The sequence below is a fragment of the Microcaecilia unicolor genome, chromosome 2 (genome assembly GCF_901765095.1).
Source record: "Microcaecilia unicolor chromosome 2, aMicUni1.1, whole genome shotgun sequence".
In the NCBI taxonomy this organism is placed as follows: domain Eukaryota; kingdom Metazoa; phylum Chordata; class Amphibia; order Gymnophiona; family Siphonopidae; genus Microcaecilia; species Microcaecilia unicolor.
This window is the reverse complement of record NC_044032.1, coordinates 513435618-513460259: the sequence shown is the minus strand read 5'-3', so window position 1 is coordinate 513460259 and position 24642 is coordinate 513435618. Positions and strand designations below refer to the sequence as shown.

The window sequence follows — 24642 nt, the reverse complement described above, 5'->3', positions numbered from 1 at the left end:
CCAGAAAATGTAAACCTTAATGTGGAGAAAAGGCTTGTTCAAAAAGGAATGAGGCTGATATTCAGACTGTGGACGTTAGACCGGCTAACTACCTCTGTTGGAGCTAAAACCAGTTATTCAATGTCGGGCCATTTCTGGTGACTGGCATTGAGTATCTGGTTTATTTTTGCTGGTTTAAAGATAACTAGCTAAGTCGATATTCTGACTTAACCAGTATCCCTAAACCATCCAAAGATATCCCATGTTTTCACGCGGCCAAATATGGCCGCTAAACTGGCTTTAAAATTAGTTAGTCACTAAACAGGGATATTCACAGGGGGATAGCCAGTTATCCCCCACTGAATATCGGCAGATAGCCGGTTAAGTGCTATTTAACCAGTCAGCAGCCGTTCTGGCCGGTTAAAAAGCACTGAATATTGGGGGGGAATGATTTTAGTGCAACCTTGAAAGGTTTAAAAAGGGACAAGGCACGTACTGTTTGGGATAATGAATTCTAAAAACTGGGAGCGAGGAAGAAAAAAGCAGTGTCTGGTAGATTTATATTGGGCAGTTTTAGGCAAACGACGTACCAACAGTGGGCATCCAGGGAGCAAAGCTGTCTAGTAGGGGTGTAAGCAGAGATGAGATTAGAAAGATATGATGGAACACCAAAATGAAGTGCTTTAAACGCTAAGCATAGAACTTTGAAGTGAGCACGCCAACAAATAGGAACCCAATGCAGAGATTTTAACAGAGGAGTACAGTGATCGAAGCGGGATGCATTACAAAGAAATCTTGCCGTAGTATTACGGAGTGTTTGAAGACATTTTAATTCTGATTGAGGTAGACCTGCATAGAGGGCATTACAGTAGTCGATATGTGATATTACAAAAACATGTATCACTGTATGTAGGGCTTGGAGTTCTAAATAGTTTTTCAAGGGCCATAATTTACTTAGAGCCAAAAAACAGATTGAAGAACTTTAGAAACTTGCTTATGAAACGAATGAGATGTGTCTGTCACCTAAATACTTAAAGAACAGACTACTATCACTGGAGAATCAAAAGAGTGGGAATGAAACTAGGACGGATTGGTGAACCTGCTAACCAACTTGCTACAGTTTTGTTCAATTAAGGACCAATTGTTGGATGTAAACCAAGCAGCCATAGCTTTTAAGCAGGCCGGGAGTGAGGAAAAATCAGGAGAAGAGTGGTAGACAGGGTAGAGTAATAAGATATCATCCGCATACATATAAAAGAAATAGAATGTTCCTGAATGATGGTGACTAATGGACTAAGAAAATGTTAAATGAAAGTGTGAAAGAAGGGAACCTTGAGGAACACCATGGGAGAGGTGGCAGACTGATGAGGTGGTTGTACCAGTTTTTAATAAGAAAGACCATTCTGAAAGAAAAGAAGAAAGCCAACTATAGACAGTACCTGTGATACCAAGATCAGAAAAACGAGAGAGTAATAATGAGTGGTCAATGAGGACAAATGCTGAAAAACTGCAGAGACTCTGGGAACTGGGATGTATCTGTGGAGAGAGCACAAACAGTAATCTCTATGAACTAGCAAACACAATGCAGAACACCAGTGAGTAAAGTGAGTGATACACCACACCAAGATTGCTTTTAAAGCAGACTGCTTACAGTGATAGGTCATGTGATCAAATGCAGCTGCCAAATCAGCACTGCTGAAAAACTGCAGATACTCTGAGAACTGGGATGGTGTGGAGCTTACAGTGATAGGTCACATGATCAAACACGGCTAGATAGCGAAGCACTTCCTCTTAGAAATTTCCATCCCTGTTGTCACCATATTAAATAAGGTATTTTCTGGAATGGCCCTGGGATTGAGGTGTGCCAAGGGGTAGAGTGGGCAGGATTGGGGCAGAGTGGGTGCGGCTGGCACAGAGTAGGGTGAGACTTTGGGCGTGTACTAAAATCTCCCTTTCAAAAATTGGACCCCTTTGTCAGCTCTGAAAAAGAGGCACTGAAGGAGTGTTTGGAGGTGTGTTAGCTAAGCATGTAATTATAAACAATAGCATTAAGATTCTATAAAAGTTCTTATTCTCCTATCAATGGCTATTTCTGTAAGTCATTCAAAATACCAGTGTTTACACACTGCCTTAGAATGTTTCAATCTTTTGATTGTAACCACAGAAAGGCAGTATATCAATCCCTTTCCCTTTCCCTTTTTCACAGACTTAAAGAAGTAAAAGCAAAGCCAAGAAAGTGGGAACCTAGACCAGAAGATCTACAACTCATAGGTCATTTGCAGCATAATTTAACTGAGAAAGATCAAGTTATCAAAAGGCTCATGGTAAGCACATCTTTGTTGCCATCACTGTTATGTGCTTATGCATTGTTACAGAAAATGTAAACTTGGCGACTACTAATATTGTTTTTACTGAACTTATATATAGAAGATAAAAATTCTGTTAATCAGCAAAATTAATACCAGTGCTATAGAAGTATTTATTGACGGAAGAAATGAAACTGGATCAAACCAAAGAATATAAATATCTAGGTAGTTGAATGATAGAAAATATAAAATGTTCAACAGAATTTTTAAACAAAAAGAACTGGAATAGCAAATGTATCTCCCTATCCAGCTTATTTTCAAAAGAGAAAACGCCTATAGTGTGACCTAAATCGGGAGATAGACGTTTGTCTCGCAAAGGCGCCCAAATCGGTATAATCGAAAGCTGATTTTGGCCGTTTCCAACTGCACTCCATCGCGGAAACGAATAAGTTGACGGGGGCGTGTCGGAGGCGTGGTGGAGGTGGAACTGGGGCGTGGTTATCAGCCGAGGAGAGATGGGCGTCTTTAGCTGATAATCAAAAAAAAAGGCGTTTTTACCGCGATTTTGGGTCACTTTTTTGGACCCTTTTTTTTCACGAACAAGTCCCAAAAAAGTGCTCCAACTGCCCAGATGACCACTGGAGGGAATTGGGGGTGACCTCCCCGGCCTCCCCCAGTGGTCACTAACCCCCTCCCACCAAAAAAACCCCCCTTTACAAACTTTTTTTCCAGCTTCTATGCCAGCCTCAAAGGCCGTACCCACCTCCATGACAACAGAATGTGTTCGATCCTGTCAGCCTTTCCCTGGGTCAGATGTGGCTCTCGGGTGCAGTACAGGGTCACATCAGCATTGCATTGTGGTGGGTGTAGGGTATTGGTCTCCGTGATTTCATTAGCTTGTGTTACAGTCTCACGATGTTGGTAGTTGGTAGGCTCTTCTCCCATGGTGCTTTTCCCCCTGCCTACTGGGTCAGAGTGTGCCCTGTTGTGTTTCCTGTTGTAGTCTATGCGGTAGCACCATTTATGTAAGCCAGTTTTAGTTCCCTTTCCTGTGTTAGCCACGTTAGACAACTTAGTTTTTCCCTTGAATGTGGCTGAAAGAGGGCATTGTACAGCATTCTGTCAGCTCTGACCTACTGCTCATCTCAGTACCAGGGAGACTCGTTGCCAGTGGGGCACAACCTCTGATCTGCAGTTAACTGTGAGTAAAGGCGGTTATTCCAATAAAGGACGTTTTCGGAGAGATTAGTCTTCAGGTGTCAACTGGTGTGCCAATGTTATATAGCAGCAACCAGTCCTAGAGGCCTGTGTGTATGCAGGTCCCTGGAGCACTTTTAGTGGGTACCGCAGTGCACTTCAGCCAGGTGGCCCCAGGCCCATCCCCCCCCCACCTGTAACACTTGTGCTGGGTAAATGGGAGGCCTCCAAAACCCACTGTACCCACATGTAGGTGCCCCCTTCACCCCTAAGAGCTATGGTAGTGTTGTACATTTGTGGGTAGTGGGTTTTGGGGGAGGGGGGGTTGGGAGCTCAGCACCCGTGGTAAGGGAGCTATGCATGTGGGAGCTTTTTCTGAGTCTACTGCACTGACCTAGGGTGCCCAGTTGGTGTCCTGCATATCAGGGGGGCCAGTGTACTACCAATCCTGGCCCCTCCCATGACCAAATTGCTCGGATTAGGACTTTTTGAGCTGGGCGTTTTTAGTTTCCATTATCGCTAAAAAAAATAAACGCCCGCTCAAAAAACGTCCATTTTTTTCGAAAATTCAGTTCGGCCCGCCCCTTCACGGACCCATTCTCGGAGATAAACGCCCATGGAGATAGGCGATTCCATTCGATTATGCCCCTCCATGTCTGTTACCCCTCACTGGGTAGCTCACTCTGTGGTGAGGACAGATTAATACTTACTAGAGGTGCAACTTCTGGGATACAGGGACTATAAAATGGTACCAGCAGCAACTGGGAGACTCGTTGGCTCCAGTGATCTCTTCTTCCTCTCACTCTTCACTCCCAAAAAAGTCCAGTCCAGATGTCTGCATGAACCAATAAAGTATTTATCTGATAGATCATAGCCAATGCTTTTATTTATTTATTTAGTTGGGACATTTATATCCCACATTATCTCAAACAAGTTTGAGTTCAATGTGGCTTACAATAAACAGTATAGGATACATAAAGAATAATGCATAAGAAAGTAATTTGTTGTAAGAATCCAATTTTATAATACAATATCATAATATACTGGGATAGCTATGGATGTTTAACATTTAGAAAATCTATTATGAATGAGAAATTGTACATGAAGCAAAGAGAAAGTTAATGGTAAATAGAGTAATAATCAATTCAGGTAATAGTTCATTGTTTGAGATATGATTTAATTAGTGGAGGGTAACGTGATCCCAGTGTTGTTGCTCCTGAGATCATCTTAACGGCAGTGTTCTGGGATAAGTTGTAGTTTCTTGATGTTGGCCAGGCAGAAAGCCTTAAAAAGAGCATTGCAGTAATCTAAAAGTCCCAAAACTAATGAAGGAAGCAGTATACAAAGTGCCTTTTTTTTAAATCAAAGCATGATCTAACAGAGGATTTTTCTCAATTTGAAAACCGTTTTCCCATGTGTTGTTGAAAATTCAGGTGATCATCGATGGTGTCTCCAAGAATTTTTAAAGAGTTAACTATTTGGATTTGGGTACCATCCAAAGTTACAAGCACCCCCAATTGTTAGCAAACTCCTTACTGTGTCAATGTGGGGCAATTTGTTTTTGGAGTTTAGCACCCCTGATCATTTTGAAAAGTGGCTCTATAGTACCATGAATTAATAATGGGCTAGACAGTATTACATCAGATTTTCCTGAAAAGACTAAGGTCTTAGTCTTCTCAGAATTCAGTTTTAATTTGTGGGAAGATAACAGGCTGCAATGATATCTAATTTTTTGTTATATCTTGACCTGTGCGAGGACATGTTGGATCTAATGTACAAGGAAGCTGGATGTCATCTGCGAAAGTAAAGGAAGTAATTGCTACTGTTTGTATTAAGGTTGCTAGAGGAAACAACAGTATTGGGGCCAAAATTAACCCTTGTGGAACTCCACATTTGTGACAATTGGAGCAGATAAGACATTTCCCCAAAGCATTCTGTATTATCTGTCATTAAGATAGGAAGAGAACCATTCAGGTACACACTTGTTACACTTGTCAAAACTTGTCGAGCAGTAATGCATAATCTACAACTCCTGAGGCTTCTCTCCAATTCCTCGGCCTCTTTGCTAGGATTAGACAAGCTTCTGATTTCTTGTCTTCTCCTGAACAAACAAGTCCCCTTCCCGAAACAGTAAGGTATGGTAACACTGAAGAAAAAGAAGAGAAATTAATTCCTCCTGCTACTGCTGGGGGGCAAGGCAGGTGGACAGGCTTAAGGGCCCAGGGTGAACCAGTGAGGCACTGTTTGGTTCAGGGTGCTGAAGCTTAAGGGCAGCAAAAGCATCATTAGCTCACATGCTCTTCTACACGCCTGTTGACAAAGGTCTGGCAGTACAGACAGTTAAAAACAACTCTTTGTGAGGTTAGATGAAAATTTATAGAATGGCAGAGCAAACAATGTGAAACATGCCAAACTAAACAGCTAGGACTGAATGAATAAGTCATTGTATGCAGGACTGCTTTAACCACCTATGGGATCCTGAGCAACTTTTATGGATGTGCTGCACCCCTCCCCCCCCTCCCCCACCCTTAAGGTCAGAGTCACAGCTTCTTTGACCCTCTGCCAGCCAAGCTGCTTCCTGCTGAAATAATGTAGTATGAAGGCCCAGAGCCCCTGTCTAGGTCACACTGATGAAGACTCTGTGGTTTCTGCACCAAAAAAACCCTAGCTGAGATAACATTTAACTATTTCTCTGACCTCATGTGCAACTTTCTTTAAATCCATCACCTTACTTTCTAACTCTTCCTACTTTCTTACCCTTCTGTATGTTACGTCTTTGCTTTACCCTTTGCTATCACTTATAATAGTAACATAGTAGATGACGGCAGAAAAGACCTGCACGGTCCATCCAGTCTGCCCAAGACAAACTCATATGTGTTTACCTTACCTTGAATTTGTACCTGTCCTTTTCAGGGCACAGACCATATAAGTCTGCCCAGCAGTATTTCCCAGCCTCCCAACCACCAGTCCCGTCTCCCATCACCGGCTCTGGTACAGACCGTATAAGTTGCCCTCCCCTATCCTAGCCTCCCAACCACCAACCCTTCTTCCCCCCACCTGCTCCGCCACCCAATTTCAGCTAAGCTTCTGAGGATCCATTCCTTCTGCACAGGATTCCTTTATGCATATCCCATGCATGTTTGAACTCCGTTACCGTTTTCATCTCCACCACCTCCCGCGGGAGGGCATTCCAAGCGGTCCACCACCCTCTCTGTGAAAAATACTTTCTGACATCTTTCCTGAGTCTGCCCCCCTTCAATCTCATTTCATGTCCTCTCGTTCTATACCCGCCCATAATGTCTATTCCATATTGTGTTGACATTGTAAGTAGTATACCATGCCATACTTTGTATTGTTTTTGAATATTTTTACGTTGTAATTGTCTATTGCTCATGTTTGATCTATACTGTATACCGCCTTGAGTGAATTCCTTAAAAAATGCGGTAAATAAATCCTAATAAATAAATAAAAAACATGAAATCCATCACAAAAGAGGCGGGACAGGCTGAGCCATCAGGTTTGCAGCCTAGATAGTAGCTCCACACCTATACTGTTTTTAAATTTTTATTTCTTTGCAGTAAGCCGGGGGGGGGGGGGGGGGGGAGGGGAGTGGGTGTTGGAAACTGCTATAGTGCAGAGATGCCAAGGGTGGTCCATCCCAAAGAGTAAGATTGAAAGCCAATGAGTGACATTTTTTTTCCTGGTGCATTTGGTTATAAATTTGGCACAGTGGTGAAGGGATAAGGCTTGAGGAAGGGCTGCAAGCTACTTTTATTGACAAGTATATGCCTTCATATGAAACTAAAAACGGATTTCTGTATCATGGCATGTTACATGTTTTAAACTCAATTATTTAAAGCACTTACGGACACTGAATGTCAAGTAGTAGTAGTAGTAGTAGTAGTAGTAGTAAACCAAATACACATCTATGGAAACAATTCAATTGTATTGAAAAACCCTCAATAGGCAGTGTTTTATAACTTAAACCTGATCAGACAAAAGTCTGCTATAAGACAACCACCTGAACACACAACAGATTTTTGCAACATGTTCTAAAACCCCATCACATAACAAAATAAAATTATATTAATGTTTGTTGTAATCTCAGTAAGATCAACACACAATCCCTCCATTGCAAAACACTATGCACAAACTTGTGCAAAAAGTCAGATACCATAACAGCACTACTCCCAAGACTCAAAGAAGAACAAACTTATACATGTAACTGCATAACTGTAAATATTATACCAGGCCTTAGAACTCCAATAGACCACCTAGTGAAAAAAAAAAGAAAAGAAAAGGACTGCTACTGATTTCTACACATAAACTTAGAATACTGCACCTTGGTCACAAATTATAGACAGACCCTCAACAAATGAAACAAGAGATCACACATCATTACTAGAGATAAGAAGGCAAAAAAGCTAAATTGGAACCTCAAATCAGACTCTGCATATACAGCGAACAAGAGAAATACCAACTGAATTGTAAGATATCAGAGAGATGCATTTCCAAAACCTGTCATATTCCAATTATTATGAAATTCAAAATAAAGTACTTTTTCTACCTTTGTTGTTAGGGCAATTTATTATTTCATTTTCATGGTCCCAGTGTCTCTTTTCTGGTTTTGTCTGTTTCTTCCAACTTTGCAGGGTCTCCTGTCCATCTGTTATTTCTTCTCTCTCCAAGTCCACCATCCTTCTTCTTGTCTGCACTCTTATTTGTCCTAACATCTCCCTTTTGTGTCCCTGTCCCCTCCAGTTCAGTATTGCCCTTTCTGTTTCCCCATCTCCCCCCTTTTCCAGCGTCTGCCCTTTCTGTGTCCCCATCTCCTCCTTTTCCGGCATCTGCTTCTCAGTGTCCCCATCTCCCTTCTTTTCCAGCATCTTCCCCCTTTCTAGCCAGAGCCGCTGAGGGGAGGGGGGCAAGGGGGCAAAATTCCCCTGGGCCCGGCCTCCAAGGGGGGCCCAGCACTGGGGTCTCTCTTTCTCTCCTTTTCCTGAGGGGACCTGGAAAATTTCATAAATCCGGCACCGGGCCCCCCTTGGAGGCTGGGAAGGAGCAGACACAGGACTTTGGGTCTGGGCCTCTGCTTTGGCTGGTGGGGGTCCCCATGCCCGCCAGCAGAAGAAGTCTTCTTCCAGTGCTGTTCTTCACTCTGCCACATTATCTGCCAAATGGCTGCTTTTCCCCTCAGGTTGCACAGGCTCGGTTTCAAAACCAAACATGAGTGACATGAGAGAAAAAGCAGCCGCAGGGGCAGGAGAGGCAATGCGGCAGAGTGAAGAACAGCACTGGAGGAAGACTTCTTCTGCTGGCGGGGATCCTGGGGGTTGCGGCAGCGGCGGTGATCTTGGGGGGTGGCTGTGATCATGAGGGAGGCAGCAGCCCTGCCCTGGGCCTGGCTCAGTCTCTCAGCGGCCCTGTTTCTAGCATCCTCCAGAGGCCAGTCTGGGTGTATCCTGAAATTATGTCCCTGAGGTGGGAATTCATCAAGGAGTTTTACGGACTTTAACGTGCGTTAAGGGAATTAGCACACACTAAATGCTGAAAACCCATGGGATTTTAGCATTAGCACATGCTAAGTCCCTTAACACTATTAAGGTACCTTAACTCTATAAACACTGCTTGATAAGTTCCTCCCCCCCCCCCCCCCCCCACCAATCTCCCTATATACTAAATCTCATTCATCTGAAACCTTAGTCCTTGGTGTCCACAATAAATCATTTGAGAACTTTACTGGGTATTATATATAGCAGAATTGTAAATATTTCTCTTTTGCCAGGATGAACAGAAGCTCCAACCCGCTGTTTTGCCTAACATGGAAATGCATAGAAACAGATCATTTTCTTGCAACCCAAATCATGGATGTTTGACTGCCACAATCAAAGTAAGTCATACTGTAATTGTAGCAGATCATGACAATTTAATTGGCCCATATGTAGGAAGAATCATCCTGAATTATGTATTCTTTCATTTTTATCTGAAATCCTCTAATGTGCAATTCTATGAAAAATGCTATTCTAAGTTAATATTGGTGATCACATCCAAATGTTAAAGTAGCAATAACAGAAAAAACCATTCCAAAACTGGATTTTCTAACTTTTTCAAATTCCATTCTAATGAAATCAGAGTGAAAGGGCAGAGGGTACTATGGGCCAGATCTCATAGGAGCCCTTTTACAAAGGCATGTAAGGGCCTATGCGCGTCCAGTGTGCACCAAATCAGCATTACCTACTGGCTAATTCATGCCTGGGCGGGTAATTCTGAATTTGGGCACTTATCCGGCAGTAAATGGCAGTTGGTGCGCGCTGCATGCTTACCGCCCAGGTAGTGCGTGAGACCTTACTGCAAAGTCATTGGGTGGTGGTAAGGTCTCAGACCGAAATGGACAAATACTGGTTTCAACTGTAGTGCACATCCATTTTCCAGACCTTAAAAAAGGCCTTTTTTCCTAGATGCGGTAAACATGACCCAGCGCTCGCCCAAAAGATGCGCTCATAAATGCTATTCAGCTCCAACTGTTCTACTGCTGGTTTCCCTTAGCCAGCATTATTCCCTGGACTCATCTATATAGAACATATAGCCAGGAGACAAGATTAACCCCCTCTCAAAAAAAATCGAAAGCGACGTCCAAATAGTTTTGGCGGAGGGGGACGTGGCAGCCTAGCAGCAGCCTGATGAGCAGGAGGTCCGGCCTCACCCCTCGTCGGACTCTGACATGTTCCAGAGTTGGCCTCCTCACTGAGGAAAGCTGTGGGCGGGCATGGGAGGCTGTTCCGCTGGTTGCGGGAGCACTGCGTATGGCGCGGACTCTACGTGGACCGGCCCGCAACAACTACCGGATCATGACAAGCTGTACAGCTCCATCAACCCCATGGACTCGGTGAGTCTCAGCACCAGGACCCACAGAGCCATCTTCAACATGGAGTACTCCCAGACGGGTAAGAGCCAGGCGGCTGGTGAGGGGAACTGTACCCTGCTGGTCCCATCGCTCGGGAAAAGGGTGGGAAGAAGGACCAAAACAGCCGCGGCTCGGGTGTTGTGGGCTGCACAGTAAAAGTTCCCACAGCATAGCGGTGGCACTTAATCTGCAGCTGGTGCGGCAACAAGTCACTTCCAGTGAGTGTCAGGGTCTCGCTGTCTCCCTCTGCTGCACAAAATGCCCGGCTATTTATTGACGGCTATTATACACGCAGCTTGTCTACGTGTATGAAGCCGTCTTTAGCATGCGCAGAGCAGCCAGCATAACGCTTGGCTGCTCTGCGCATGCTCAGCTGGCCAACTGGCTTCCCCTCCTTAGGAAGGAAATCGCATGCAAATGAGCTAACAGCGAGCAGTTCATTTGTATGCGATTTCCTTCATGCATGCCCGTCTTTTACCGATTTGCTAAGGGATTGGTAAGGGAAGGGCTCTTTCTGTGGAGTTAGTGCATCTGGCTGACAGTCAACATCAGTGCTGAGGAAACTGCCCTGCCTACATACACCAGCAGTAGCAGACAGAAAAAACAGGACTCCTTTTTTAAGGTTGTCCATAAAATCTGGGAAATCTGGATACATCTGGGAAATCCATTTTTTTGTACCCAGACCCGATATTTGGCTACTCTTCACTTAAGCAGAGACTGAAACCTCTGAGATCCCTGTCCTGATAATATGTAGCAGCTGTATTTTTATACAGAACATTAAAGCAGATCAGAATTCAACAGGTTAATTACAAATAAGTAAACAAGGAACTTGCTATAGATAGTTGAAATGAAGAATACTGCACAGAGTCTGATTTAATACAAACATGATGAATCCTTATGTAAATACTTCAGTTGAATAATTGCTAACTGAATAAAAGCATGGTTGGAGCCCTTTTACTAAAGGTTAACGCATGGAAAAAGGTTACTGCATAATTGCATTAAGGAGTTTTGTGGTAGTTTGCCTGTTACTGAATCTGAAAGGGGATATGCCATGGGAGGAAAATGGGTGTGGGAGTGTTAGCCACCTAGTGCATTATGGGGCCTTTTGTGCGTCAGTTTGGAAATACCACCCGGCTACTGCGTGACTGGGGCGGTAATTCTAATTTTTATGCACGTCCGATACGTGCGTTGGAAAATAACTTTTATTTTCTGGCATGCGGCGCTAACCAGGCAGTAATCAGCAGTATGCGCACTGATGGTTAGTGACTGGTTAATGCATGAGATCTTATTGCTTAAGTCAATGGGTGGTGGTAAGGTTTCAGGCCCAAAATGGACGCGCACCAATTTTTATTTTGCCGCACGTCCATTTTCGGCAAAAAAGGCCTTTTTTTTACAGATGCTCTGAAAAAATGGACCTGCGCGTGTCAAAAACATACACCTACACAAGCACAGGCCATTTTTTGGCATGCCTTAGTAAAAGGACCCTTGTACTTACTGCTTGCTATCTGGCTAACGAAGAGTTAACATGGGACCACTTACTACCTCTTAAATAGGAGGCACTAAGTGCTTCAGTGTTATCCTAGAGCAGGTACTGCACATTAATCTGAATATTAACGCAAGCCTGGAGTACAACATAGAGGGAACACCCCTTCTTGATGCAGCAGTAGTTTTGGGCTTGCAATGCATTAAAACTCTGCATTATAGCACATTAAGCCCAAAAGGTAATGGCTAAAGAGGTGTTTCTGGACATTCATTTAGTCTGGGGGAGAAAAGAGTGGGGTCAGTATTCAGCCACCGGCAGTGAGTGTTTTGCCCACTGCCGACGGAGTTATTCCTGAATATTCAAAGCCGGGCACTGTCTGGGCTTTGGCTTTGAATATCTGGTTATTTTTGAGCCGGCTAACAAATAGCTGCTTAAGTCGATATTCAACACTTAAGCGGCCATGGGTTAACGTATACAGATAGGACAGACTTTTATGCAATCCCATTTATGTGCTAAACCTGGCTGCTTAAGGGCTGAATATCAGCACTTAAGTGGCCAAGTGCTGACTCTGCCCCAGAACGCCCCCAACATAACCAGCTTTGAGTTAAGTGCTAACCACGAACTTCAGTGGCATTTAGCCGGTTAAGTGCTGCTGAAAATTAGCAGCTAGCACCAACCAAGCTATTTAACCTAAATCCCTTTGAATATCGGCCTGTAGTTTCCCTTTGAAAATTAACTGCAAAATATGTGCATACAAAAGTCCACACATACCTTGCAACAAGGTAGGCTATTCAAAATTGCCCCCACAATTTTACAATGAATTAAAATTGGCATTTTAAATGTTAACACAAACTCATCAAGAAAACTACTGTATAGTATAGTGTGATGACTTATAAATGCATTGTAACATATAGATATTATTTGTGACAATACAAAACAGAGAAAGAAAATGGAAGAAGCACCCAGCCGTGTTATCAGTGTTCCAAACTTAGCCTCGTACGAGAATTTTTCTAATGGTGATTTAATCCTGAAAAGCGGCATCCCTCCAATAGCAAAATCTCCAGGTGTAGAGCAGAAATCTTGCACTAGAAGAACTTGCCAAAAATCAGCTGAAATCTTGGATTCTAAGCCAATAGTAAGGTACTGTACATATGTTTGTATTAAATTTGAGAATTCTGTAAGCCAATGTATAGAGAGTCTTTCAGACCTCATTTCAAAATTTGGGTTAAGGAGGAAGAGCCCTAAAAAACACGTTGGAGGTTTCGAAAAAGTCCTCCAAACTTTTAATGATTTGAAAACAATTAAGCCAATCCCTTATGTAAATATGGGCACTTTTCTTTGCTCACTATCTACTGAGAAGCTGATTTGTGCCATATTCATGGTATATATTAGCTGCATATTGACCAGAAACAATTAATTTGTCATTCGTTCATCATGCAAGGTTACTCTAATTAGTTAATTCAGCTTTTCCTATTGATTTCCAAGCTATGCAGACTTTAAACAGTCACACTCACAAATAATATGATTCAGGTTCATGTTCGGAAAAACACTCAGCAAGTAAGATGACCTGCTAACTTTAGATGGTTATATGCAGGCAAATACTCATAAGAGGTTTTTTTTCTTAAAACAAAACAAAAAAGGATTTTCAGCTAAATATTCTCTTAAATCTGACTGGTCAAAATGTGACTCTAATTTTAGCACAACTGGGTGCCCCAGCTAGTCTTAACTAGTTAGTACTGAAAATTAGATTATAAAGCAAAGTTACTCACCTGTAGCAGGTCTTCGAGGACCGCAAGACACATATTATCACATATGAATGATGTCATCAATGGAGCCCTGGTGTGGACATTGTTCAGATTATTCCAGAATCCTCTGGCAGACCCGACCACGCATGTGTGTGTGCCTTCCCACCCACCCGAAGCGAGCGAGACCCGCAGTTGGATACAAAAGCTTAGCGAATACAACTCCTAGGGGAGGTGGGAGAGATGTGGTACTGTGTGTCCTGCCGTCCTCAGAGAACACCTGCTACAGGTGAATAACTTTGCTTTCTCAAAGGACAAGCAGGACAGCAATATTAGCGCACTTGGGAATTCCTATTACCAGTCTCACTAAAAACGACAATAGGCAAGACCAGCCAGAAACCAATCAATCTAAACCTCACATAAAAAGTCCTGCTGTGTAGGTGCAGCCTAGAACAGAATGGGCTTGGAGGGGGGATAGAGTCTAGAAATTCTACACTCCAAACAAATGTCTGACCAAACCATCTGTTGCAGTGGGAATCCTGCTCAAGGCAATAGTGAGATATGAATGTGTGGACTGAAGATCACATTGCAGCTCTGCTGATCTCAAGTGGGCTACTGATGGGGCATAGCTGTGACATTGTGAGCTGTGACATGGCTCTCTAGAGTCAGCTCAGCCTGGACATAAGAGAAGGAGATGCAGTCTGCTAGGCAATTGGATAAATTACATTTACCAATGGCTGCCCACATCCTGTTTTGGTCAAAAGAAACAAAAAGCTGGGTGGACTGTCTATAGGCTTTATTTTGTTGCAGGAATGGATGCATGAATTACCCCTATTGTTAGCAGAATCTGTGGTACTTCAGGAGTCAAGCAGCACACACCAGAATGAGGGAGAAATCTTCTTTATTTGCCAGCAAACAAAGCAGGACATCAGTTCTAGCTCTCTTCTCTCTCTCTCAGCTCTCTGGATGTTATGGCTTCTGTCTCAGCTGCTTCTCTTCTTCTTCTGTCTTCCTTCAGCTCTCCTTCTCCTGTCTGTTCCTTCTGACGTAAACTGCTTCTACTCCCACTTAAATACAGTCCTAAGCCCCCTCCTAGCCCCCCTTACTTTCCAGATGGTAAAGAATAGATTGGTTACCTTGCCTCAGCCAATCATTACTTTAAAAATATCAGTTACATAGGTTTGATATTTCTCAAACTGACCTATGACCTGGAGCCTCTCAAACCAGACAATTTGGCTCCCCTCTCTTGGCATTTTATTATGATTAACTTAGGTTCATTGAGGGGCGAAGGGGCCAATCTGACATTTATTATTCTCATATTCCTAGTCTGGTTCATACTAACTACTAACTGAACTCTGGCATTCATTAAGGGGTCAAGGGCCAGTCTTACTTAATGGCGCACATACGTGATTTGTTATTTCTTTCAGGACCATTCCTACATTTACCTATAATTAATCAAGACTTTTCTTGACCCTTTTCACCCATCAGCTCCATACACAGAACTAGCTAGGACTGTGGCTAAGTCAAACCAGATGCTTGACCTCTTAAACAGCAGACAAAGGCTCACTTTAAAGAGTCAGGCAAATATGTAACACTGGATTGAAAGGATATTCTACATATTAATTACACAGAAAAACATATTCTAAAATACACAGAAATCAGAATTCAAGAATATCTAGAATCTACATATTCTAAATATCAAGAACATCTAGAATTATTTAACCAGCTTTAAACTACAGTATGTCTGGCTCATGCTTTGTTCATTCATAATAGTATCCCCTCAAGATTTAATGGTATACAGATGTGTGTGCTAGCATTAGCAATCCATCAATCACAAGGGACAGAGTTTCATTTCTCACTGACCTTTCTAACCTTTAGCTTGGCAAACGTAATCTAAACCAGATGACATTCCTCCATCACTTGCAGAACTAAACCAAACTTTTAAACACCAGATTTTTATGGCTTCTTATATATATAATTATGCCCATGGCTGCCTCAATTTATTTGTGACATTTATATCCCACATTCTCCCAAACAAGTTTGAGTTCAATGTCTTACAATAAACAGTATAGGATACATAACAAAGAATAATGCATAAGAAAGTAATTGTAAGAATCCAAGGAGGATGTCAGAGATAGAGTTTCCTTCCTGACCCAGCAGTGAGAGGAGCGAAACCAGACGTTCTTGTTGAAGGGACAGAAGGAATTAGAGAACATCACAATGGGAAAGAGGAAATAAGCAGTGATACGTGCAGCTTGTAGCTGGCAGCTCACAGACAACCCTGAAGCTAAGTACAGACTGTTTTGGTTTGGGTTGCTAAAGATTTAAGGGAAGAGAGAAAAGCTGGGTTGGATAATGTGAAGATTGAGTATTGCATTTAACCGTATTCAAATATAAATGAATGACAGAATCAGTTGCAGAAAATATTCTGCTTGGTAGAAGGGGAAGCTGTTTTTCAGAGGGCAGGAGTCACTGGTTTTTCTCCGATCAGGAGTGTTTTTCAGTGACATAAGTAGAGGAGTGTGGTAGCCGTGTTAGTCCACTCTTAAGGTTATCAATAGAAATCAAACAAAATAAAACATGGAAAAGAAAATAAGATGATACCTTTTTTATTGGACATAACTTAATACATTTCTTGATTAGCTTTCGAAGGTTGCCCTTCTTCCTCAGATCGGAAATAAGCAAATGTGCTAGCTGACAGTGTATATAAATGAAAACATTCAAGCATTACTATGACAGTCTGACAGGGTGGGAGGAGGGGGGTGGGTAGGAAGTATGCATGGGGACATCAAAGCATATCATTGATATTCTAACAGGGTGGGGTGTGGATAGGTGAGGGGTGGTATGATATGCTTTGATGTCCCCAGGCATACTTCCTACCCACCCCCCTCCTCCCACCCTGTCAGACTGTCATAGTAATGCTTGAATGTTTTCACTTATATACACTGTCAGCTAGCACATTTGCTTATTTCCGATCTGAGGAAGAAGGGCAACCTTCGAAAGCTAATCAAGAAATGTATTAAGTTATGTCCAATAAAAAAGGTATCATCTTATTTTCTTTTCCATGTTTTATTTTGTTTGATTTCTATTGATAACCTCAGTGACATAAGAAACCTGACCTCTGAAAGATTTTGATAGTAAATACAGGACCAGTGATAATAAATACTTTCAGAAAACAGCTTGAGCGCATGTAAGAAAATATCATGCAAATGAGTTCTGAATAGAACAGCCAAGCTGGGAAGATTTGAGGTCCTCTTAATAAAAGTAAGAATAAACAAGTGTGATTTATAACCAGCTGCAGTTGTTTGAAGCAGAATATTTTGAACACCACGTGGTAATACAACATTAGAAGAAGAATCCAATATTACAATACAGTATCATAAACAGATGGGCATGAGGTTTGAGGAGGAATGTTAATAACAAAAATTAAAACAAAAAAAATAAAAGAAAATAAGATGATACGGTTACAGTCCTTGCAAAAGTGCTGTCACAAACACTAAGCTTGACTGTCAATTAAACCAAAGTATAGAACATCACAGTGAAGAGACCCAGAACTTTTGAACCAAAATCTTCTTTAATGCAGTAGTCAAACAAAGAAAGATATAATTTACAGTTCAGAAGTGCAGTATAGGAGTTTTTGCCTTGCAAACTGTTCATGAAGTTGTATATACTTTTCTACTGGTGAAAAAATTTGATGGAGTTACAAAAGTTTGTAGGCTTATACATTAGCAGTTAGATTACAGGAGATCATACTGCAGTCCAGCCCTACAGATCATTGATGAGGGAAGTGGGGTTGGAGAGGGGGCTACTTGCCATAGGAGCCAACTTTTCAAAATTATTGGGGATGAAAAGCCCAGTGGAAATAACCCCTCCCTGGACACATACAAGGAATTTTCTCAATATTGGGGATGCTCAAGCACCCACAGCACCCACAGAATTGGCTCCTATGTTACTTGCCCAGCATGCTTAGAGAACAGGGCAAGCCAATAGAAAGAGTCACATAAGACACAGGGATTTATGCTCAGGAAAAGCCTGTTACAGAGAACTATAGGATGACAGAAATGTGTAGTCTTATCCTTTTTAAAGATAGGAGTACTGAAATCTGATATAGGCATATACACTTAAACAACAAACAGCTTGCATCTATGCAAATGGAGGTAAACACTCCCCATCTGGCATTGATAGATATCACTATTTAATTTCTCAAACTATCAACATTATAAGCATGCAAAGTCCATTAATAAAGCTGGATCTTGTTGGTTGACAACTCCTAGCTTGTCTCAAGTTCTCTGTCGTTCCGCTGACTTCTCTCATAAAGTCTCACAGGAGCTGAAACAAGAGACAGACATCACAAACAACAAACAATATAAAAGAAAGAGAAAAGTCTCTGAGTCTCTGGAGTGGACAATGGTCACGAAGTTCATGACTCTCCATGGTGTATGCACTGTTTCAGTGATGGCTGTGCTGAAGAAGTTCGTTGTCTTCCATGGGAGTCTGATGTCGAAGTTCCCAGGTGGTGCCAAGTTGTCATTGATGATCTGCAGTACTGCATTTCTGATGGCACTTTGATAATAGGTGTCTGATCTTTCATCAGTTGGTTGATAAACTGACGACACAATGTTGGTGGTAAGAATGGTCATCTCTGGACAGACTTCTGCATGAGAATCAGGGTCTATAAGCTCAAAAGAGTTCTCCATGGCTGGGGAGATGTGACCAGGTTTTAGAAGGAAATCTAGATAACCACATGGTTTCTATTAGATGGGAAGCTGCCATGGCTGTGGTGGTGATGTACACACAGAAGAACAAAAACACTTGCAGGTTTGCAATCACACAGGAGACAGCGAAGGCAACTCAAAAAAGAAGGCTGGACAATGCTCTCAAACTCAAGGTTTATTGTACAATCTAACAGACTCGACACGGCTGTGTTTCGGCCAATGGGCCTGCCTCTGAAGTCTCTCAATGCTGTCTGCGCGCCAGTTTTGTGAATTGTTAGCTATTTCATATGCTAAAATAAGTACGTAAGTATTGCCGTACTGGGACAGACCGAAGGTCCATCATGCCCAGCATCCTGTTTCCAACAGTGGCCAATCCAGGTCACAAGTACCTGGCAAGATCCCAAAACAATACAATACATTTTATGCTGCTTATTCTAAAAATAAGCAATGGATTTTCCCAAGTCTATTTTAATAATGGCTTATGGACTTTTTTTTTTTAAGGAAGTTATCCAAACCTTTTTTAAACCTCGCTAAGCTAACTGCTTTTATTACATTCTCTGGCAATACATTCCAGAGTTAAATTATACTTTGAATGAAGAAATATTTTTTCAGATTCGTTTTAAATTTACTACTTTGTAGCTTCATTGCATGTCCCCTAGTCCTAGTATTTTTGGAAAGAGTAAACAGACGCTTCACGTCTACCCGTTCCACTCCACTCATTATTTTATAGACCTCTATCATATCTCCCCTCAGTCGTCTCTTCTCCAAGCTGAAGAGCCCTAGCCACTTTAGCCTTTCCTCATAGAGAAATCGTCCCATTCCCTTTATCATTTTCGTTGCCCTTCTCTATACCTTTTCTAATTCCACTATATCTTTTTTGAGATGCGGTGATCAGAACTGCACACAATAGTCAAGGTGCGGTCACACCATGGAGCGATACAAAGGCATTATAATGTCCTCATTTTGTTTTACATTCTTTTCCTAATAATACCTAACATTCTATTTGCTTTCTTAGCCATTGCCGCACACTGAGCAGAGGGTTTCAACGTATCAACGATGACTCATAGATCCCTTTTCTGATCAGTGATTCCTAATGTGGAACCTTGCTATAGTTCAGGTTCCTCTTTTCCACAATGCATCACTTTGTGCTTGCTCACATTAAACGTCATCTATCATTTGGATGCCCAGTCTCCAAGTCTCGTAAGGTCCTCTTGCAATTTTTCACAGTCTTCTTGCGATTTAACAACCTTGAATAACTTTGTGTCGTCAGCAAATTTAATTACCTCACTAGTTACTCCCATCTCTAAATCTTTTATAAATATGTTAAAATGCAACAGTCCCAGCAAAGACCCCTGGGGAACCCCACTATCTACCCTTCTCCATTGAGAATACTGACCATTTAACCCTACTCTCTGTTTTCTATCTTTTAGCCAGTTTTTAATCACAATAGCAGGGCTGGTGTTAGACATGCTTGGGCCAGGGGCAGGAATTAAGGAGGGGGCCCCCAATCCCCTGTCTTCCCTGCCCCCTTCCTCAATTTCCCTACCAATCATTACTACCACAAATAAAACAACCTTAAATGACTTCTTCACACACAAAGCACAGACAGACCTTCACCAAATATAGAACAAGGGATCACAGGTTAGAAATATGAACACCAAAACAGAACTGGGAACCCCAAGAAGTTAAACTTGGCAATTACTGCCACACTGGAGAAATAAAAATAGAAATGCACTTCATTTTCTACTGAACAATCAGTGGCATAACCACTAAGGGGGAGAGGACTTAGACCCCCCCCCCCAAATTAACATCTCCCTTGCTATGGCTGGTGGGGCTCCTCAAGCCTCACCAGCTGATGACCACCTCCTTCCCCTCCTCAGCTCCAGCGACCAGAACTCTCCAAGCTCTGTAGTATGCAGCAGTATTTCAGAGATGCTGCTGCTCCCCCCCCCCCCAACACCTGCTCGTCTTTCACACATTCATGAAATCTAAACTTGTGTGGTGGTGGTGGGGGGCAGTGGTAATTTGGTGATACTGCCAGAGCTTGGAGATTTCTGGCTGCCAGACTGGAGGAGGAGGTTTCAGTTGGCAGGGCTTGGGGGATCCCCGCCAGCTCAAGTATTTATATTTTGCATTCGGGTGGGGAGAAAATTTGGTACCCACCCATTTTGGGCTCAAATCCCCTCCTTCCCCCAAATCATCCATCTGGCTATGCCATAAAATATAATATAATACAGAAACCATCTGTGATGCACAAATCCCAAAGCTAACATATTCCAGTTAATAAATTCAAAATAAAACACTTTTTCTACCTTTGTTGTCTGGACATTTTGTTTTTCCATCATCTTGATCCCAATTTCTGTTTTTCTGCTTTCTTGTCTGTCTTCTGCTAATTCTCTTTCCAGTGTCTGCTGTCCATTTTTATTTTCTCCTTTCTTCTCTCTCGTTCCATTTCCTCAGTGCACCTGTCTCTAACATATTGATTGTCCCCAGTGGCGTTCCTAGGGGGGCTGACACCCGGGGCGGATCGCCGATGCGCCCCCGCCCCCCCGGGTACAGCACCCCCCCCGGAACAGCATGATGCCCCCCCGGCGAAGGAACCCCCGATCCCCGGCGAAAGAACCCCCCTCCCGGGTGCACGCCGCTACGGGAGGGGAGGTGCCACGCGCCTGCCAACTCTTTGTTTTCATGCTCCCTCTGCCCCGGAACAGGAAGTAACCTGTTCCGGGGCAAAGGGAGCATGAAAACGAAGAGTCGGCAGGTGCGCGGCACCCCCCCAGTGGCGTGCACCTGGGACGGACCGCCCCCACCGCCCCTCCCTTGGTACGCCACTGATTTTCCCCTTTTAGCTATTTCCTCCCATTTTTTCCTTTTCTGTCTCTGTCCACTCAAATTTCACCTTCTTCTTTTTAATTTTCAGTTATCTATCAATTTTCCATCTCCTCTCAGTCCCTAGCTCTCCCATTTTCCATCTCACTCCTTTCCCAGCCTTCTATTTCCTTCCATCTACTCCTCATTATCACATTCCTACCTCTGTACTCACTATCCTCCTCTCACTCATCTTCTTGTCACCCCCTTTTGACTTCTCCCATATGGTTCCACCATTTCCAGAATCTCCTTTCCCTCTCTCCACTCATGTAGCCTACCCCAATCTCATTGCCTGACATCTCCCTGTCCCTTTCCCTCCACCCCCTAGCATCTTTCTCTCCCATCTCTTCCACTCCCTCCCACCCCCCCATGGGTCCACCTCTCCTCCTCTTGCCCCACCCCATGGTCCAACATTTCTCCCTCTCTTTTCTGTTCTTCTTCCCTCCCCCTTGATGTAGCATCTCTTTCTTCCCTCCATCTCACTGTTTAGCATCTCTCTCTCCCTTCCACCCCAGACTCAACATTTCTCCCTTTTTGTTCCCTCCCTTCCTCCCATCCCTAGTTCCAGCATCTTTCTGTTTCTTCCAGAATGCCCTCCCATTCAGCATCTCTCCTTCCTCTCCCACCACCCTAGGTCTACCATCTCTCCCTTTCTCTTTGCAATTACCCTCCCATCTAGTATCTCTCTTGCTCCCTCCCTCCGCACCACTCACAGGCCTTTTCCCAACTGCCTTCCCATCCTTATCTCTGTACCCCTCCTTCCACACATCAGGTCCAACTTCTCTTCCTTTTTCTTGCCTCCCTCCATGGTACCGTCCACCATCTCTATTCAACTTAATGATGATACCCTTGGCGAAACTACTAGCAAATCAAAACCTTAACCCATACATATACACAGATGATGTAAAGATCTACATTCCATTTAAACAAGATCTAAAGGAAATTTCCAATGACATCAACCAAAGCCTACACATCATGCACACATGGGCGGACGCATTCAAGTTGAAACTCAATGCAGAAAAAACCCAATGCCTAATACTCACCTCGCAATACAACACGAACAAATTCACCACCATTGACAAACCAAAACTGAATCTTCCAATTTCGGACACCCTAAAAATTCTTGGAGTTACCATTGATCGGCACCTAACACTTGAGAGTCACGCGAAAAACGCAACCAAGAAGATGTTCCACTCAATGTGGAAACTAAAAAGAGTAAGACCTTTCTTCCCAAGAACTGTCTTCCGCAACCTGGTATAATTAATGTTACTCAGTCATCTAGACTACTGCAATGCACTCTACGCTGGCTGCAAAGAGCAAATAATCAAGAAACTTCAGACAGCTCAGAACACTGCAGCTAGACTCATATTCGGTAAAACAAAATACGAAAGCGCCAAACCCCTACGAGAAAAACTGCACTGGCTCCCACTCAAAGAACGTATCACGTTCAAAACTTGCACCCTAGTTCACAAAATTATTCACAGAGACGCACCAGCCTACATGTCAGACCTGATCGACTTACCACCCAGGAATGCTAAAAAATCATCCCGTACATTCCTTAATCTTCACTTCCCAAATTGTAAAGGTCTTAAATATAAACTAACGCATGCATCAACATTTTCCTACCTGAGCACACAATTCTGGAATGTGCTGCCCGAAACCTAAAAACGACCTACGAACAAGCCAACTTCCGAAGTCTACTGAAGACCCATCTCTTCAACAAGGCATACAACAATGATCAACAAACATGAATTCCTGTACACATATCCAGAACTGCCCCTACAATATTTGCTTGCCAAACTACTATCATGTTTTTTTTCATTATCATGTCACCTAAGATCTTCTGCTATTACTAAATGTACATTTTCCTTATAATTCTTATATATCTCTTAAATATCTCTTAATATGTTTGCTTGTTAAAATACTACCATGTTTTATCATTATCATGTTACCCAAAATCCTTCTGCTATTACTAAATGCATAATTTCTCACATATTCTCACTATTCATGATGTATTGTAAGCCACATTGAGCCTGCAAAGAGGTGGGAAAATGTGGGATACAAACGCAATAAATAAATAAATAAATAAATAAATAAATAAATAAAATCTCTCTCCCTCTCTTCTGTTTCCAAGCCTATTATTTCTTCCCTTTCACCTTCCCCCACCATTCTCATTCTAGCATCTCCCTTCCCCCCCATTTAGTTTAAAAACAGCTGCTCTAGATTGACCCCGTGGGCCGCATGCCTTCCCCTTCTCTCCACCCCGGTCCAGCTTCTCCCTCACCTTCCTGGTCTAACTTAAATTTTTTTTTTCTAGGCAGAGGTTTCTGGCACGGGAGCAATTGAAGCATGCTGCCTTCAGCCAAATTCGGCATCCTCGGCACTCTTCCTCTGCTGCCACATGGTCCACCCCACCTCTAACACAACTACTTCCTGTTTCTGCTTGGTCAGACCGTGGCGGCAGAGGAAGAGTGCTGAGGCAGAATTTTGCCAAAGGCAGCATGTTTTAATCACTCCTGCACTGGAAACCGTCTGCCTAGAAAAGAAACCTGAGAAGCAAAGGAGCTAATAATATATAAGTGCAGAAAGAATGGATGCAATTTTTATATCATATTCGTGTTATGACTATTAAATACATAATTAATTATATGCATATTTCTTTTATTTTATCAGGTTCCAAGGAAAAGAAATATCTAAAACAAAAGAATCTCAGGACCATGTTCCTAAACGCCCGGATTGGTTTACTAAATATTTTTCATTTTAAGATGGACCTTTAATTTGGCACATCAATGACCACATATCAGTTGACATTTCTTTTGGAAAACATATGTTGGGGCTATGATTGACATATGTGCTTGGATTGTAGTTCTTCACCTGCCTTCTATTGTAAGGGGAGTGGCTCAGAACTTTACATAGGTATAATCTGAGTGGCACAAAATACTGTATAGCACACACTATAAATATGGATTGAAAGTCTACCCCAGAAAGAATATATGAAGCATCAGGAAATGCTGAGGGGCAAATGAATCCTAAGTTACTTAAAGTAGGGTAGTAGCTTAGTGAGTGGTAAGAGACAGCATGCTAAAAATCAGAAAACACAGGATTCAAATTCAAGTTTTCCCACTGGCACTCCTTGTGACCTTGGGCAAGTCAGTTTGGGGTTTGTCTACTCAAGGGCGTTAAGCCCTAATGCATGCTTAGCGTGCAATAAAATGCTTACTGCAAAGCACGTAAAAGTGTTTTCTGGTAACCTGCTTGCACGCACTAGGGCTAGATGCTATAAATGGTGCCTGAAAAATCTGCACGGAAAAGAGTTACATATAGAGGCTCATTTTCAAAGCACTTAGCCTCCCAAAGTTCCATAGAAACCTATGGAACTTAGCCTCCCAAAGTGCGTTGAAAATATGCCTCATAGGCATATTCTCTAAAGTATGCCTAAATTGTATAG

At 42.6% G+C, this 24642-nt stretch overlaps 1 protein-coding gene across 1 annotated transcript in view; it reads left to right on the top strand.

Annotated features, from left to right (window-relative positions):
- The window catches only part of FAM184B (family with sequence similarity 184 member B), a 98375-nt gene extending 74024 nt beyond the window's left edge, over nt 1–24351 (top strand). The window contains exons 13-16 of the mRNA XM_030192189.1: nt 2186–2303; nt 9268–9372; nt 12810–13009; nt 23868–24351. Coding sequence (XP_030048049.1) covers nt 2186–2303; nt 9268–9372; nt 12810–13009; nt 23868–23958 — 514 coding nt within the window. The 3' untranslated portion in view covers nt 23959–24351. The remainder of the gene's footprint in view (nt 1–2185; nt 2304–9267; nt 9373–12809; nt 13010–23867) is intronic.
- The last annotated feature ends 291 nt before the right edge of the window (nt 24352–24642 follow it).